General features: G+C 44.3%; 1 protein-coding gene across 7 annotated transcripts in view; it reads right to left on the bottom strand.

Annotated features, from left to right (window-relative positions):
• PROX1 (prospero homeobox 1) overlaps positions 1–14,682 on the bottom strand; it is a 52,137-nt gene that overhangs the window by 23,143 nt on the left and 14,312 nt on the right. For all 7 annotated transcript variants that reach the window (XM_019428421.2, XM_019428472.2, XM_019428427.2 and 4 more), the window contains 2 exons: positions 12,019–12,126; positions 5,467–5,661 (listed from right to left, as the gene is read on the bottom strand). In XM_019428421.2, coding sequence (XP_019283966.1) covers positions 5,467–5,661; positions 12,019–12,126 — 303 coding nt within the window. The remainder of the gene's footprint in view (positions 1–5,466; positions 5,662–12,018; positions 12,127–14,682) is intronic.

Raw genomic sequence — 14,682 nt, 5'->3', positions numbered from 1 at the left:
CACTGTAGAAAATGCTTTGTTCACCCCAACAAAGGACAATAAGCAAAGTAAAGCGACGTTACACTGTATCTTTTTCTTTAAGAATGTTGAGAAAGGTCATGGAATGCTATAACTAATAAAGCTGTTGAGTAAGGAGGTTTTAAAGCTGATCTTACTGGGCTTGAATGTAACCCAATGACAAAAAAGACACAGGGAGCTAAAAATGCAATGACATTACCAAACAGATGATAAATCAATGGGCCCGCTTCATTATACTGATCAACACCTTGAATCCCGAAAGGACACACGGTGCAAAACTGAAGCTCTGGTCCGCACACAATTCCGCCTCTGCCCTACCCCCCAACCCTTCAAGCCCACCTTGAAGCCGGGCGTCTTTACCACTCTCTCCTTCACCCTTCAGGCCATCACTTCGCACAGGAATATGCTCCCAGACAGCCGTGTGTGTACGTATATTTAGAGAACATTCATTTAGTCTCTTAACAGATCAATTTGGCTTGTCAGTGGCGGGACTGGCAGGGGAAGAAGTGCTAAGAGTCTCTTTCCCTCCTCGCCACCCACCAAGGGCGTGTGTCATGTGATCATTCAAACGGCTCGGCGGCTCTGGGGCCAAAAGACTGCAACGGCAGTAAAAGGTTTTCACTCATGTGCCAGTTTTCCAAGCGATCACTCATATTTAAGTATCTATTTGGAGCGGAGGGAAGCGCTTCCTAAATCCACCTGTCCTCATTTTTCTTTAAAGAGATGACGACGTGAACGAGAGATTTCCAAACACATTAAATCTTCCTCAATGTGCGCGGTGCGGGCAGCGGGAGGGTTGGGCACCGGGCAGGCAGGGTGGGGACGGTGTATTCAGCACGTGTATTTCCGAGTGTGTGTGCCTGGGGGTAGGGGTGGAGGCGAGGGGTGCGGCTTCTTAATTTTCTCTTTCAAAGCGGAAGGCGAGGCAACCCACAAGTTGGGTCTGCGGAAGCACCCTTCTTGCCTGTCATGGGACACCCAGAAAGAAGTCGAAGCACAGGGTCTATGATGGAGCATCGACATAGACATCAGTGTCTTGGGATGGGACATTAGCGTCTTGGGATACGGTACATACAAGCCCGCTAATCAGCGAATCAGGCTCCCTGTTCTGTTTATTTCTAGGCCTTCCATCCCCAAACCTGGGTCTTCAGTGAAGGCAATGGAGGCCAGTCAGTGTCGCAGGCACGTGCACCCTGCCCACAGACCAGTGGCTACCACCAGGAGGCCCGTGAAGGATGCTGGCTGCCCGCTGAGGGGGAAGAGCTACCCCTCTGGTACTGGAGAAGGACAGACAGCTCTCAGTGCAGCCTTGGAGACTGACAGCCATCACTACCTTCCTTCCTGCCACGGTGGGGAGGGCAACAAAAGAGTGATAAAATCCAACTCGTATGCCCCTCAAGTCAGAAGTATCAGCACGATTTAAAAACTGGGAAGGAATCCCAACCCTCCTATCCCTCCCCATAAAAAAAAAAAAATGTTGGAACCTCTTCAAAGCAAAGTGTGAATGGAGCATGAAAATACATCCCATAACACCTGGAAAGACAAATTTATTGTTGCCAATCTCATTAAACGTGAGAAGTAGGAGTGAAACAAGCAGCCTGTAATTAAACCCCCCTCTCCTGCACACCTTCGCAAACTCACCTTCAGCAGCGAGGTGCCCCGCCCCGTGTGAGGTGGCCAACTTTCTTTCCTTCCTTCGGTGCAAGCCGACCGACCGCGGCGTTGGTGCCCCTCCCCCTGCAGTGCCTTCTCCCGCTTCCCCTGGGTCTTCTCAAGCTCTCACCACACTGAGCCTGAGCGCTGTGCCAAGAATCTTGGCCATTGTGTAAACTGATACAAAAGGCAGAGCAAGCTCTCCTGTCACTTAGAAGGCCCTGACTCATAAAGGCCAGGAAACGCAGGGTCTAGAGGAGGAGAGAGATTCAAGCCACTCCTCCCTCCTTGCGAGTGATAAACCTTCCCCATCTGCTTCATTTTCCTGTAGGCCAGGGGTCAGCAACCACTCTGGCCTTGAGAGCCAGGAGCAGCAGGGGCGGGAGGGGGAGGGTGCCTAGCAGTCACAGGGGTGGCACCAGCCAGCTTATGACACAGCCGGAGCAGAGAGCTGAAAAAAGACAAGCAGCAGAAGAGAAAGAAGGAAGGAGAAAGTCCCAGCGAAGGAGGGAAGGCATCAGCCTCCTTCTCTCTCACCCCGCTCTCTCCCTGCCTCTACCGGTTCCCACTAGTTTAGAATTACTTTATAAACAGTATAGAGCGTTAGGCACACTAAACTTTTTCTCCTATTAATATCTCTATCATTATTCCTGCTCACGTTAAATCAGTTAATATTGGTAAGACATTTGGAAGGATGCTCAGGGCGTCATCAATAAACATTAGCTATTTTGTTATTGTTAACAAACCTCTGATTGAGAGATCTAAAAATGCAATCAATAAGCTGTTTTAGTACTTGACCGGCTAATACTCGGTTGGGTTAAAATATTCCTTTAAATGTAGACAAAACTTCAAAGTCCCTCTATCATGCTTCATCTCCGTTTAAAAATTAGAAAATGGGGGTGCCTGGGTAGCTCGGTGATTGAGCATCTGACTCTTGATTTCAGCTCAGGTCATGGTCTTGCGGTTCCTGAGTTCGAGCCCCACATCAGGATGGAGCCTGCTTGGGATTCTCTCTCTTTCTCCCTCTCTCTGCCCCTCCCCGCTCATGCTCCCTCCCTCTCTCTCTCTCTCTCTGTCTCTCTACAAAAAAAAAAAAAAAAAAAAAAAAAAGAAAGAAAGAAAGAAAGAAAGAAAGAAAGAAAGAAAGAAAATTAGAAAAGAAACAAGGCATCCAGTTCTCTACTTGGCCATCTTCTTCATTTGCTCCTCTTAGAGTACAAATTCACTCTGGTTGATCTTAAGAGGAGAAACTTAAATACAAAAGTCAAGCAGTGCACACAGTATGGGTTGAGATATTCAGCATGGGGTGCTGGGTCTGCTTGTGGCTCGTGGCCACGGCCCACAGTGGTAAAGCTGCACTGATAAGACCAGTGGCTTTTTAAGCATCTCGCTTAAGCCCTGACCTCCGTGCACAGAAAAGAAGGGGTTGTCTTATCTGAAGCTCTAGTTAGTAAGCGCGCCAAGCTGGGAAGCTAAATTAAAAGCTATTTAGTGATCGTATGTGGTGGTGGGTAGGCCTATGGGCATACGTGTGAGGGGAGGGGGCAGGGCAGAATCCATGCTCCTACGTTTCTTCTTACCACATTTCCGGAAAGATCCTAGTTTTTACTGAAGAAGGAAAAGACCCAGAATAGACCAAGAACTTGTCTGGAGTCACATGAGAAGTGACAGAACTGCTCCCCGGGCCCCATACTCCTTGCACTGAAGCAGTCTTAAAATAGACACTGCAGATAAAGGAGAGGTGGCCGGGCTGGAAGTGGATCTGATTCACAAAGAGAGAAATATCAGATGTTAATCATATTAAAGGAGGATTTAGATGATGCTAAATGGGGCAGCTTGTTGGGTACCTCCTGATGCCAGCCGCCCCTGTTTGTGTCATTCTGGCCCTTGTGCTGTGAGCAGGGGATTAAATTCCAACCAGGTAAGGTTCAAAAAACCCTAAAAATCCTAATGTGCCCTGTAAGGATTTGTCCTCTCGAGGATATTACACAGCAAAAATGCAGCACTCAGCGCACGAACCTTGGGCAATTCTTTTATGAAGCCTGACGCACACTGCCAAACAAATATTTGCCGTAATCATCCGTAAAGAGTTCACTAGTGCATAGCCGAATTCTCCTTGGGTCAAGTTTAGAGCAACAGACTTACCAGAAAGGGGCAGAAAAAGAAACGGAACTCTGAATAAGGTTTCTTTAAACTATTTAGCCACAGTCCTCCTCTTCAGCTTTAAAAGAAATTCTGCTAGGGTGTCCCATCAGGTTAGTCAACCAGAGCTCTCTTTCAACACACTTTAAATACAGAGACTTTAAAATGGTGACGCAAAACAAGGAGGATCCCCACTTTTCATGTGTTCAGCCCGAGAAAAACCTTGCTCATAACACATTTGGCAAGAAGAACATTGTAGTCTAGGACGACAAAGGTAAATTGGTGGCTTCCAGTATAATGGTTCAAACTTCCAAGGGAAAACTGTGACCTCCCCACGGCTAAGCTTCCACCTTCGGTGCCTGGTAAGCCACCATCAATGATCTGCGTTGCTAAAACCTGTGTGGGAAGGGCCCCCCAAGGGAATGGGCAGACAGGGGGGCAGGAAGGGGCGGATCCTTCTGTTGGCAAGTCTAGACCAAGATGCCCTTCTCTTCCCCTGAAGCTGCAAACTTCTGGGTGTTTCTGGGTGCCTATCTATGTGAGGAAAGCAAGACTATTAACATAAGGTTCCGGCAGGAGCAGATGTGGGAGAAAAAAAAGATTCTTGTCCTCAAGATAACAACAAGAAAGGGACCGACTTTATCAGGCCACGGCCTGTCTACACTCACCATCGGGGGTTCAGCCTGCAGAACCCTTGCCACATTCCCACCTCTAACTATTGTTGCCTGAGCCAGCAGGGCTCAGCAAAATGCCTTTGTGAGGACTGGGAGATTCGCTAGTGTTGTCTCATGGAGAGTCATCATGTTGCAATGAAAAATGTTTGCTGAGGCACCACATTAGCCAGTAAAGAAACGCCTTACTCATAGCCACACATCTTTCACTGTTGCATAGCTATTGCTTTCTGGGACTCGTCTATACTGCTTTGCGTGTATCTAGAATATGCATGTCGTAGATGTGTGTGCTTGCGTGCGTGTGCGTGCGTGTGTGTGTCAAGAGGGCATGAGCGACGGGCAGCTTGGTTGCGAAGCTACGCACACGCGAAATAAACACACTAGGTTCTCTCCCGAAAAGAACAAAAACGAAACAAAAACAAAAACGAAAGATGTTGATGGCTCTCATAATACGGACTTAGTAAATTCTCGTTCCATTTCTTCCATAAAGGCAATACATGCTGATTAAAGTAGAAACCACAGAATCACTCCCCCATCAACCTTTCCCGATTTTTTTTAGAAAACAACTTTTGCAGCTATCCTAGCACACAGCGTATGTCAGCCCAAGCGACATGCCAAAACCTAAATAGCAAAAAACGCCTATCAGAGTGGGGACCTCTTCTCTGGAAAGGGAATCACTGTGTGGGTGGGTTCCTTGCTGCAGTTTTCTTTGAATTCTCCAGTTCCCTCTTTCTGTGGCCAATGGGTCTTCATGCAAGCAGCCGAGCTGGGGAATGGGAAAGGAAGCAGAGGTGGGTCAGCTCCCCAGGACCCGGATGGGAACCACACAGGGGGCTCCTCACTGCTGCTTTACCTCTTACCCCAGTGGGGCATGCTCTTAGGAGATAATGAGGCTGACGCCGATTTGGGGACACTGCTAAAGAAAATACATTTCTTAAAGAAAGAAAAGGGAAATGACCAAACGATAAAGATGAGTTCCTACCTCAAAGTCATTTGCTTTATTGTAGTGCATGTTCAGAGCCCTGTACAGCTCACAGTCTCTGGTTATAGACAGCTCTTCAGTACTGGTGACTCCATCGTTGATGGCTTGACGCGCGTACTTCTCCATCTGAATGTAGTAAAACTCACGGAAATTGCTAAACCACTTGATGAGCTGAGAGGTAATGCATCTGTTGAACTGTCAAATTTAAATGTTGAAAAGGGTAAGAACATCACCATTTTCTTCATTTATTCTTTAAGCAGTCTGAAGTATTTTTAAAGACCTCCTCTCCTTCCTGCTTGGATGGGTGTGTTTTTGATTTCACCAAAATGGTGGCAAGAGGGGTGAAAGCAGTAATACGTTCATAAGATATCATAAAACCCGTCAACAATGGAAACCACTCCCCAATCCTCCACATTTCAAATGGAAAACTCGCATTCTAAACCTGATTTTCTGTAAGCTGAAGATCTTGTTTTAAACATTGTTCTTCAGCTTTCAGTGGAACAAACCGTATGTGTGTACTTCTTATGGAAATTCATTCAAACCACAAAACCCTGGGAAGAGTTGTTACTTTCCAGTACAGCCTCCCCTGCTTTTCAAAAGTTCATGTTCCGCCATTTTGCTTTTACGAAAAGGCCTACATTAGTGCCTGGTTTCATTAACAGAAAGAAATCCAAAGAGGATTTTTGCTTCTCAGAAAGAAAGCGAGAAGGGAAAATAGCATTCAGCATTGGTTTTGCAGCGAGCCATTAGGGAGGCAGCACGCACCCCCAGCAGCAAGAGTGGCTCCACCAAGCTCCTTCCCCAGGAACGAGGCTCAGCATCTCAGCATCAAGCCGCCATAGCTTTGAACTGTGTCTGTGAGCATCTGTGCTTTATTTGATTTATTTTGTGCATCTGTTATCGAGATGTGTCCTAGGGTATCAGAAAAGTCTAAGAGAGGTTATTTTTTGGGTCTGGGAATGCTCAACATTTCCCCCATATAAATTAATGGTAATTGCTTCTTTGCTTTATGCCATTTCGGCTTATGAAAAGTTTCTATAGGAACGCTCTACTTTTGGATAGTGGGGGAAACCTGTACCAGAGATGGTGAGCCACGTGACTTCACCACCAGCATGATTTCTTTTTTTAATGAGAATTTGTGTCATCACATGACAGCCCCGTACAATGCTGGAAAACAGCTTTCTTGCAAAAGGGGAGGAAGCTGGCATTTGCTTATTTTTTGGCAAATGGGTGATCCCCATGGCCATCCAGCTCTGATTCCACTTTATGTTTGCACACGGCACTCACGTCCGGTCCTGTCTGGTCAGACCGCCATGCCTGCTTGCACACTTCCCATGGCCAGCATCGGATAAGACCCACGCCCCTTTCCATTGGCGTCTATGCCGTTTGGAAGGTGTGGTTAAGACACAGTACGCAGATGGCATAGGCAGAAACTATATTGCATTTTTTTTTTAAATGCCAAGTTACCATAACATGATTAGGCTTTAAAACTTTGTTTACCAAGGTTCCCTGATGACCTTTTAAATGAAGATGTCTTCCTGGATTCACTGCAAATGATACCATTCTTATTGACGAACCTCTGTTCACGTAAAGGACAGATGCGTCTCAACTTGCCAAGTCAAAACCAATAAATCCATAGCTTTATATCAGGCGGGCTGACAGACAACCCCCTGCCTTTTGTCATTACAGGCATTCCCTTCCCGGGGCCCCCAGAAAAAGATGTACATTCATCAAAAATCAACAAAGACCACTTATCAAACACTGGCCATGAGAACATCCAGACTCCAACAGGATGACAGCGAAAGTGTGTATTGGGGCTGTAATTACTACACAGAAAGTTGTTCCTATACTAGCAAAGATAATAAATGAATGAAAATTTATGGCAGAGAATGGACGTAACAAGGAAACAGAAGCAGGGAGACTGGTGTTTCTCCCAAAAGGCCAACTTGCATCATAATTGCCATGGAGTTGCAAGGGCCCTTACAGATAATTGACCAGAAAATGATTAAGTCATCAGCAAATCGCTTCTGCTTGCAAGAGTTCAAACATGTACTTAACCTATCCAAGAATTATATTTTCACTCTGTGTGTCTGCTCTGTCTCTATTCAGCCTTGCGGGGAACCCGATTAAAAAGACAACTGAAGGACCCCCCTTATCTGATCTTCTGGTTGCCGATTTCAATAGAACTTAAACCCATTACGATTTGCTGAACTTGGAGTTCTTTCCATTTTATCTCAGCAGTAAAATACACTGTCCAAATTTCCAGACACTGAGATAAGGACTACAGGCCCCCGTGACGGCTTACTGTTCCTTTTTAATTCTTTTAGAATAAGAAACAAAACATTACAAAATGATAGCAGGCTGTGCACTGGGGAATGAAAATTGCTTTGACATGGAGATTAGGCTTCTGCATTGTTACAAGACATTGTCTCCTATGGACAAGAGTACTGTAGAGGAAAAAAATAGAAGGGTGTTTTTTTTCTAGAATGGTCATGAATGACCTAATGGGGGAGGACAAAAAAGTAAGTGCACTTGCCATTATTTAGGAATGGGACATAAAGGGAGATTTAAAGCTTATTGTTAGAGAATGGAAATACCAGAGAGAAAGAATGGGCAAAAACAACAGACTCCCCCGACATAAGACAAGTGAAATGACCATCACAACAGCTTGAAGAACAGGGCTTCCCTCCACTAGAAGTGAACTGAAATTCGCTCTGTTTTAGTCGCTGGCGAAAAGCGAAGGCAGGCCCCCTCTTTTCCAGATACTCACGTTGGGGGAGAAAAAGTGTTAAACTTTAAAGAGTTAATTTCCCCCCCGTTCCGTAGTGGCTTACAAGAAAAGGATCAATTGTTCTATAAAGGAGACCTCTGTCGTGTGTTAATGTGTTACTGCAAAAACTAATCGCTACAATAAAGAGGCTGTGTTTCCACAGTGTGTGAGTCTCTGTGACTTTGATTAATGCTTCCCACGGGACATCTCAGCCTCAATATGGGCTGAAGAAACTTCCTAAATATTCAATGAGCATGGTCAAAAGATGTATAAAACAAATCAATCTGACACCTTAATCTGGCTAGGCAGCAGTTGACTCAAGGGGTGGAGGGAATGAGATACATCATTTAACACTGCCGGCGTGAAAAGCTGTGAGCGTCTGTTCTTCAAAGCTAAAATGGCACCGAATCTGTTGTCCTTAGTGGTCTAAGAGTTATTAGTTGATACATTAAAATCAGCACTCGGGAGCGCACAGGAAGATGGTGGGGCCCATTGCTCTCTGGCACGTCTCTCCCATTTGCCCCTTTGCTCTTCCCAAAGGCTGGGCTTTTCGTCCGGCTAAATGTCATGGTGAGGGAACGAAGTTGGAGTCCGTGAGAACGTGGAACTCTGTTTCGATTCTGACTCGAGGAATGAGACCAAGTCAGCCTTGGCTTCATCCTTCCTCTGTATCAGCCCTGTAAGACTCTCACCAAGTCAGCGTCTGAACTGTAGGAGGTTTTCCTCCACCTCTCTCTTTGCAAAGCAATTTAAGAGCATTCACCTAGCCTGCCCAAACGAAGTCGCTAGTGGAGAGTGAAGCACTGTATCCCTTCCTAAGGCAAAATGCAAGGGAGGGTGGATCACTCTGGCTGGGCTCACCTTCTGGAGCTGATCAGAGGATTCACTTGGTCTAGCACGATCTTCCAACTGTGTCTTTGATGGCACCTAGGCTGAGCTTCACTCATGACACAAAATATTTTCTACTGGTGTTGTTTCTTCTGTGTTTTTGTTTTTTCACTTGCGGAAGTAACTCCTGATCCCCATTTGAAATGCAATGACTTTTATGGTTTGGAAAGGTACATTTTGCTAGGATTAGGACTTTTCATCTAAGTAGATGAATGCAGCCACAATCAAGTGTAGGCTTGTGTGATTGTGACAAGTACTGCTTGGTCCACAGACACATGAGCGTGTCTTTCTCAAGATGGGTGATGCCGAGTGTCACTTCCGATAACTCCTAAGGTGCTTCCTCTAATTTCTAGGGGGTGTCTTAATTCTGTAGTGGTTTTCTTGCATCTAAACTTTGTCATGTATAGAGGAAACATCTGGTTATTTCAGTCTTGCAAATAAGAATCCACCTTTATGTGTCTATATCTAGAAATAGGTATGTGTGTATATATAGATACACATACACCTAACATAACATAATAATATAATATGACATCAAATCAAATTCTGGATTTTCCTTAATATTAAAAAATCCAAGAATGCTCTGCCATTGTTTTCTACAAAGTTTCTGGAACACCATGCCTAGAGTATCCTTCACTTTCTATGCATGCCTTTCCAATATCATCAGCATAAGCCCGGGGAATACAAATTCATTTATTACTAGCCAAAGAAAAAACACAATTAGCAAAGTTAAAAATGTATAATTCATTCCAAAAATAAAAGAGAAGTGACCTTTGGTGATTTTCTGCTATGCATTATATGCCCTACTGTTTCCCCTCCATTAGAGTGGATAATTGGGAATTAACTAGACTCAAGTATACTTTAACAGCCTTCTCTCCCAGTATGGATGGAGTATGGATAGAATCTATAATGTGAATATTAGTGCTTTTTTAAATAAAATATTCACCCCAGTATTTAATTGTTGTTTACATAGTGATTATTTGCAAAGCTGAATTACTAGTTGTATTCTAAAGGAATGGGAACAATTTCATGTCAGTTTACACTGCAGAGTATTTATAAAGATTACAGATTAACTACTACAGATTAATAATCTCCCCCATCCTTGCCCTTCTCCCCCCCCCCCCCCATACACACATGCTTGCGCGTGAGGAAGTTTCTAATATTTACATCTACTATTGGATAGTGTTGCTGGCTCAGAATGGCTGCGCTCCACCCTCCAGGTGGCTGCAATTCAATGGTAGGCAAGGGATCCCTATGTGTACAGTTTGTAAAGCTCTCTGGCCTCCTTGTGATACTAAGCGCTATCTAAATAGCGTAAGGTATTGCCATTATTATATCTCAACACTGCAGATCATTGCACCAAGAGGAGTGGAGGAGGTAACATGGGCACCTACACGCACACACACACATACACACACACACACGTGTGCAGTCACACTTTCTCCCTCTCCTCCATGTCCCCCTGTCCTCGAACTAGTGTTGAGAGGACCCCGTGACAGAAGTCTGCCGGGTTCCACTAGGCTCCGGAAGCTGTCTGGTCTTCAACCAGTTGACAAATTCCCTCCATGGTCTCTGTTTCAGATGGTCCCTCACAAAGTCCAGACCCTTTCCCTGGCCTGCTGTGTCGCTCAGCCTTTTCTGCGCTTTAATGATCCTCAACCAGCCATTCAAGTGACTGCCTTTCTGTGCCTTCCCATCCAGCCCAGTCTGCTGGCCCCGAGTGGGGAGAAAACATGCCTTCCACTTAAGGAGCTCAGCCAGGGGAGGAGAAAGATAAAAGGCTGAAGTTGATACACAATTCAAAAGCTAACAGGAGGGAAAACAGAACTTTTCTTAGGAGGCCAAATAAAACATCAGCGAAGGAAACTAAAATGAGTTGGCCTGCAAAGGGGGCCGACGCAGCAAACTGGGCATCGGGCACAGAACACACTACGCGGAGGGAGCGGAGGAACAACAAGCGTGTTCTGGCAGCTCCTGAGTTCTCAGCGGCAGAAAGAAGAACTTGTACATATGGGGGGTGGGCAGCAGAGGGCGGGGAAAGCGCCCAACCCCAATAAACTAATCTCAGCTAATGTAATGTTTATCAAGTCCCTCAGATAATGATACGATGCGTGTCATTATCATCATCAAAACCCAATCTATGTTTTAAAAAGTTGCAGATGATTAACACAACATCAAGTTGTTGCAAACAATTACTTAAAACCCACACACAGACACAGACGCGCGCGCGCACACACGCACACAGAACCAGGAGGTCCCCATATTCTGTAGAATGAGGGAGGCTGCAGCTGTAGGCCGACAGCTTTCATATCCTCATTTGAATAATGTGTCCTGAATCTGTCACTTTATTCATTCTCCTTATGCTCAGTGTACTCCACATCAACAACAAATTAAGTTGTAAATAAGAGACAATCATCACTTTTGTTTTTAAGCAGCTACTGCATAGAGAATTTCAATGCACGCTCCTTCCGACAGGGGGGAAAAGACGTGCTAGAGTTTGCTTTCATAAGCACAAATATGGGGAAACCAACAGAAACGAAAACAGAAACAGTTTACTGTTGCTCAGGGGAGGAGAAAAAAAAAAAACATTCTCTAAAGCACACCCATCCAGGACTAGCTGCGATTTCTTCCGAGGAGTTACTAAGACATATAAAGACAAGAGGCTAAGTTTCACGGATCACACTGGAGACCCATGTGACTTCATACCAGTCGTTTGGTCGTGAGGGCGTCTTTGCCCCAGTTCAGCTTTAGACGAAATTGCAAGAGCATTAAATCAATTATAACACACGTGTATTCGTGAATTGTTTTCACACTCATCTCCATTAACTTCCAAGAGTTCAAGTCACTACCACATGCACAGAAATGGAAAAATTACTAATGAAAAACGTCCTTACCTTTACATCGGAGAAGTACGTCTTCAGCATATTTGAGCTGGGATAACGGGTATAAAAGAACATGAGCTTTGCTTTTTTCAAGTGATTGGGTGACAATCCTTCCTGCATGTAGGATGCATTTGGTTAAGGAAAACATTTCTTTAAACACAAGCACCTACCACCCCCATCCCCCCCCCCCAAAAAAAAAAAAAAAGAATCTGGAGGCCCATCACAAAGCTGTGGGAATTCTGAAAGGTACAAGGCACTGGCCACGAAATCCCTCACTACTTTGCTGCACTTGCTCAAAATGACCATTGTGTGTTAGCAAATGCCAAAGGTAATGGTGAGGATGCACAACGTAGTTGCAGAATCTTGGCTACTCCGTGGTGAGGATGGCAAAACATTGCCCTGTTGGAGGTCCTTACGCTACGTATATGTTCACTTGTTGCTAAGGAGACAAATGTACCCAACGTGCATCCCACAACTCTTATCGTGACAAGTTTTTTCCTTCTTCGCAATCGCAGTTCTGTTTGCTCTTCTCCCCACACTCTGCAGTTGACGGCAAATTATTACCCTAATGTGCGTGAAAATATAAAATGCATTATTTTGAACACTATTAGGCAAGCTTCACGTTTTACCTTTTAGTGCTAATCTAATGGGGCATTTTGACTCACTTTCTTCCTATCTTACTATTATACCCTTTTAATTGTTTCCTTTTAAATAATAGCTAAAACTTGGGAGGGGTAGTTTTGGCACAGAGAGAGCAGGGAGGGGGTGTCGCTTTTGTTCAAGCAACGATCCAAAACCAAATACGATTTGCCTCTCCTGGATTTATAGTTAACTCCTTTGAGAGTGGCACAGTGGTTGGGGCTAACAAATCAATAAATGCGGGTTAGCAGATCAATAAATGGCCACTTACCCAAAATAAGAAGGCCTATTTATCTGGAAACATCATTACCTTTTAGATCTGTAAACAGCAGCAACTAAAACAGTTCCCAAGAGAATGTGAGGCTAACCATAACAATCCAGGCTTCCTGATTCTCCCCCAGATTCTTGGCACTCCTCAGCAGACTCGGAGCTGGGATGGCTCTGGTCACATCTGTGCCGCAGCCTGGCCCTGCCATTTCCTCGGCAAATTAATGGCTTTATAATTTATCAGAAATGAAGATGCACGTGGAGAAAATCAATGTGGTCCCCCACAAGGTCAATTAAGGGTCCTTCCTAGAAGCTTCTCTAAGGATTTTCTCTTAAAAGAGAGTCTGGGAAAAATAAGAAAAGAAAAGAAAACATGCACTTGTGTGTGTGTGTGTGTGTGTGTGTGTGCGCGCGTGCGCACGCACACACACACGTTTTACTATCCAACAAAAATGCCACACCTTGTGAAAAAAAGGTCAAATAAAGACACATATTTAGGAAAAGTCAAGGTTTCTAAATGACCTCCATCAAGAACAGCGTGACCAATCTTAGGAAGACAGAGAAACCAGGAGGTGAGTAGAGAAACATGATCAAATTAATACCGATAAGCTCTTGACTACTTATAACAGGGCGTTTAACCAACTATTCTGCAGAGGGTTTGATCAATTAGCATCCCCTTTAACATCACACAATTTTTAAAAGATCACCTTGGTTTGCAAAGAGAAAAGTGAGATATTGTGCTTCCCCCTCCCCTCGCCAGGAATAAACACTGAAGGAAGAAATTTTGATTTTATATCTGTACGCCAAAGCAGCTTAACCGAACTTGTGTTTTTGTTTCAGATCCTTAATGATCACAAAGACGATAATTTATGACTGACATACTTCTTGTGCCAAGGAAAGAGCTGAAAGGCCCTCCAGTCACCTCCATTAGACAGATAGACACGGCTAAAGGAACCCAGCGCACTTCAGGACCATCTGTCCAAATGGATAAGTGAAATAATAGTTGCAAGCTGTCTCCTATTGCCTCATGATAAGAGTTTTAGGCAAGCCCAAACTTCAGCAAACAGCCTCAGATCTGGGTTCTAATCTTTTCTAAAGGCGGTGAGATTAACAAACCACCTTGCACACTGCAATTATTCGCCGGGAAAAGTAACAGAGTTTTAAAAATTTGGTGTCCTACAAAACAGACTGTTTTGCCGTGGTCCTCAGTGAGAGAGGTACCAAAAACTCGCTGACACTTCCAATACACTTAAATGATCCTCAGAGGTATTCGTTCTTTTTATTTAAAAAAACAAAACAACACAAACTCTCCATCTTATTTTGATCAGGACTTAGGGGCTTTTTACTTCATGAAAAAATTATTCTAATTTGGGTTTCTCAAGCCCGTTTTGCTTTGAAATGCTTCCTGTCGGTGATACTTAGAATTGATCAGTTGAAATGGAACACAGAATAAATCTGTATCTCTTGCTCATCGTGTAATTAAGATAAAATTCCCATAAAATATATGTTTCTAATAAACTATTAAAAATAGCTAATGAAACATTTAAAAGCCAACAGTTAGATAATCCTTTTTTTCCTCCTCAAAATAAATCTGAACTGACCAATTGGTTAATTTCCCTTTTAAGTGCTTGTGCTGAAAAGCAACTGTTCTTCCAAGAAAGCACTAGCTGTTTCCAGGATACTTACACACGCACAATGACTCATGATGGAATAGATTCAGTAAACATACAGCTGTACTGAACACGAGCTAAGCTCCATTCAAGGCCAGGA

The sequence above is a fragment of the Panthera pardus genome, unplaced genomic scaffold (assembly GCF_024362965.1).
Source record: "Panthera pardus isolate Hobbes unplaced genomic scaffold, ASM2436296v1 HiC_scaffold_21, whole genome shotgun sequence".
Taxonomy (NCBI): Eukaryota; Metazoa; Chordata; class Mammalia; order Carnivora; family Felidae; genus Panthera; species Panthera pardus.
Note: the sequence above shows the minus strand (reverse complement) of the source record. Positions and strands in the feature narration are given on the sequence as shown.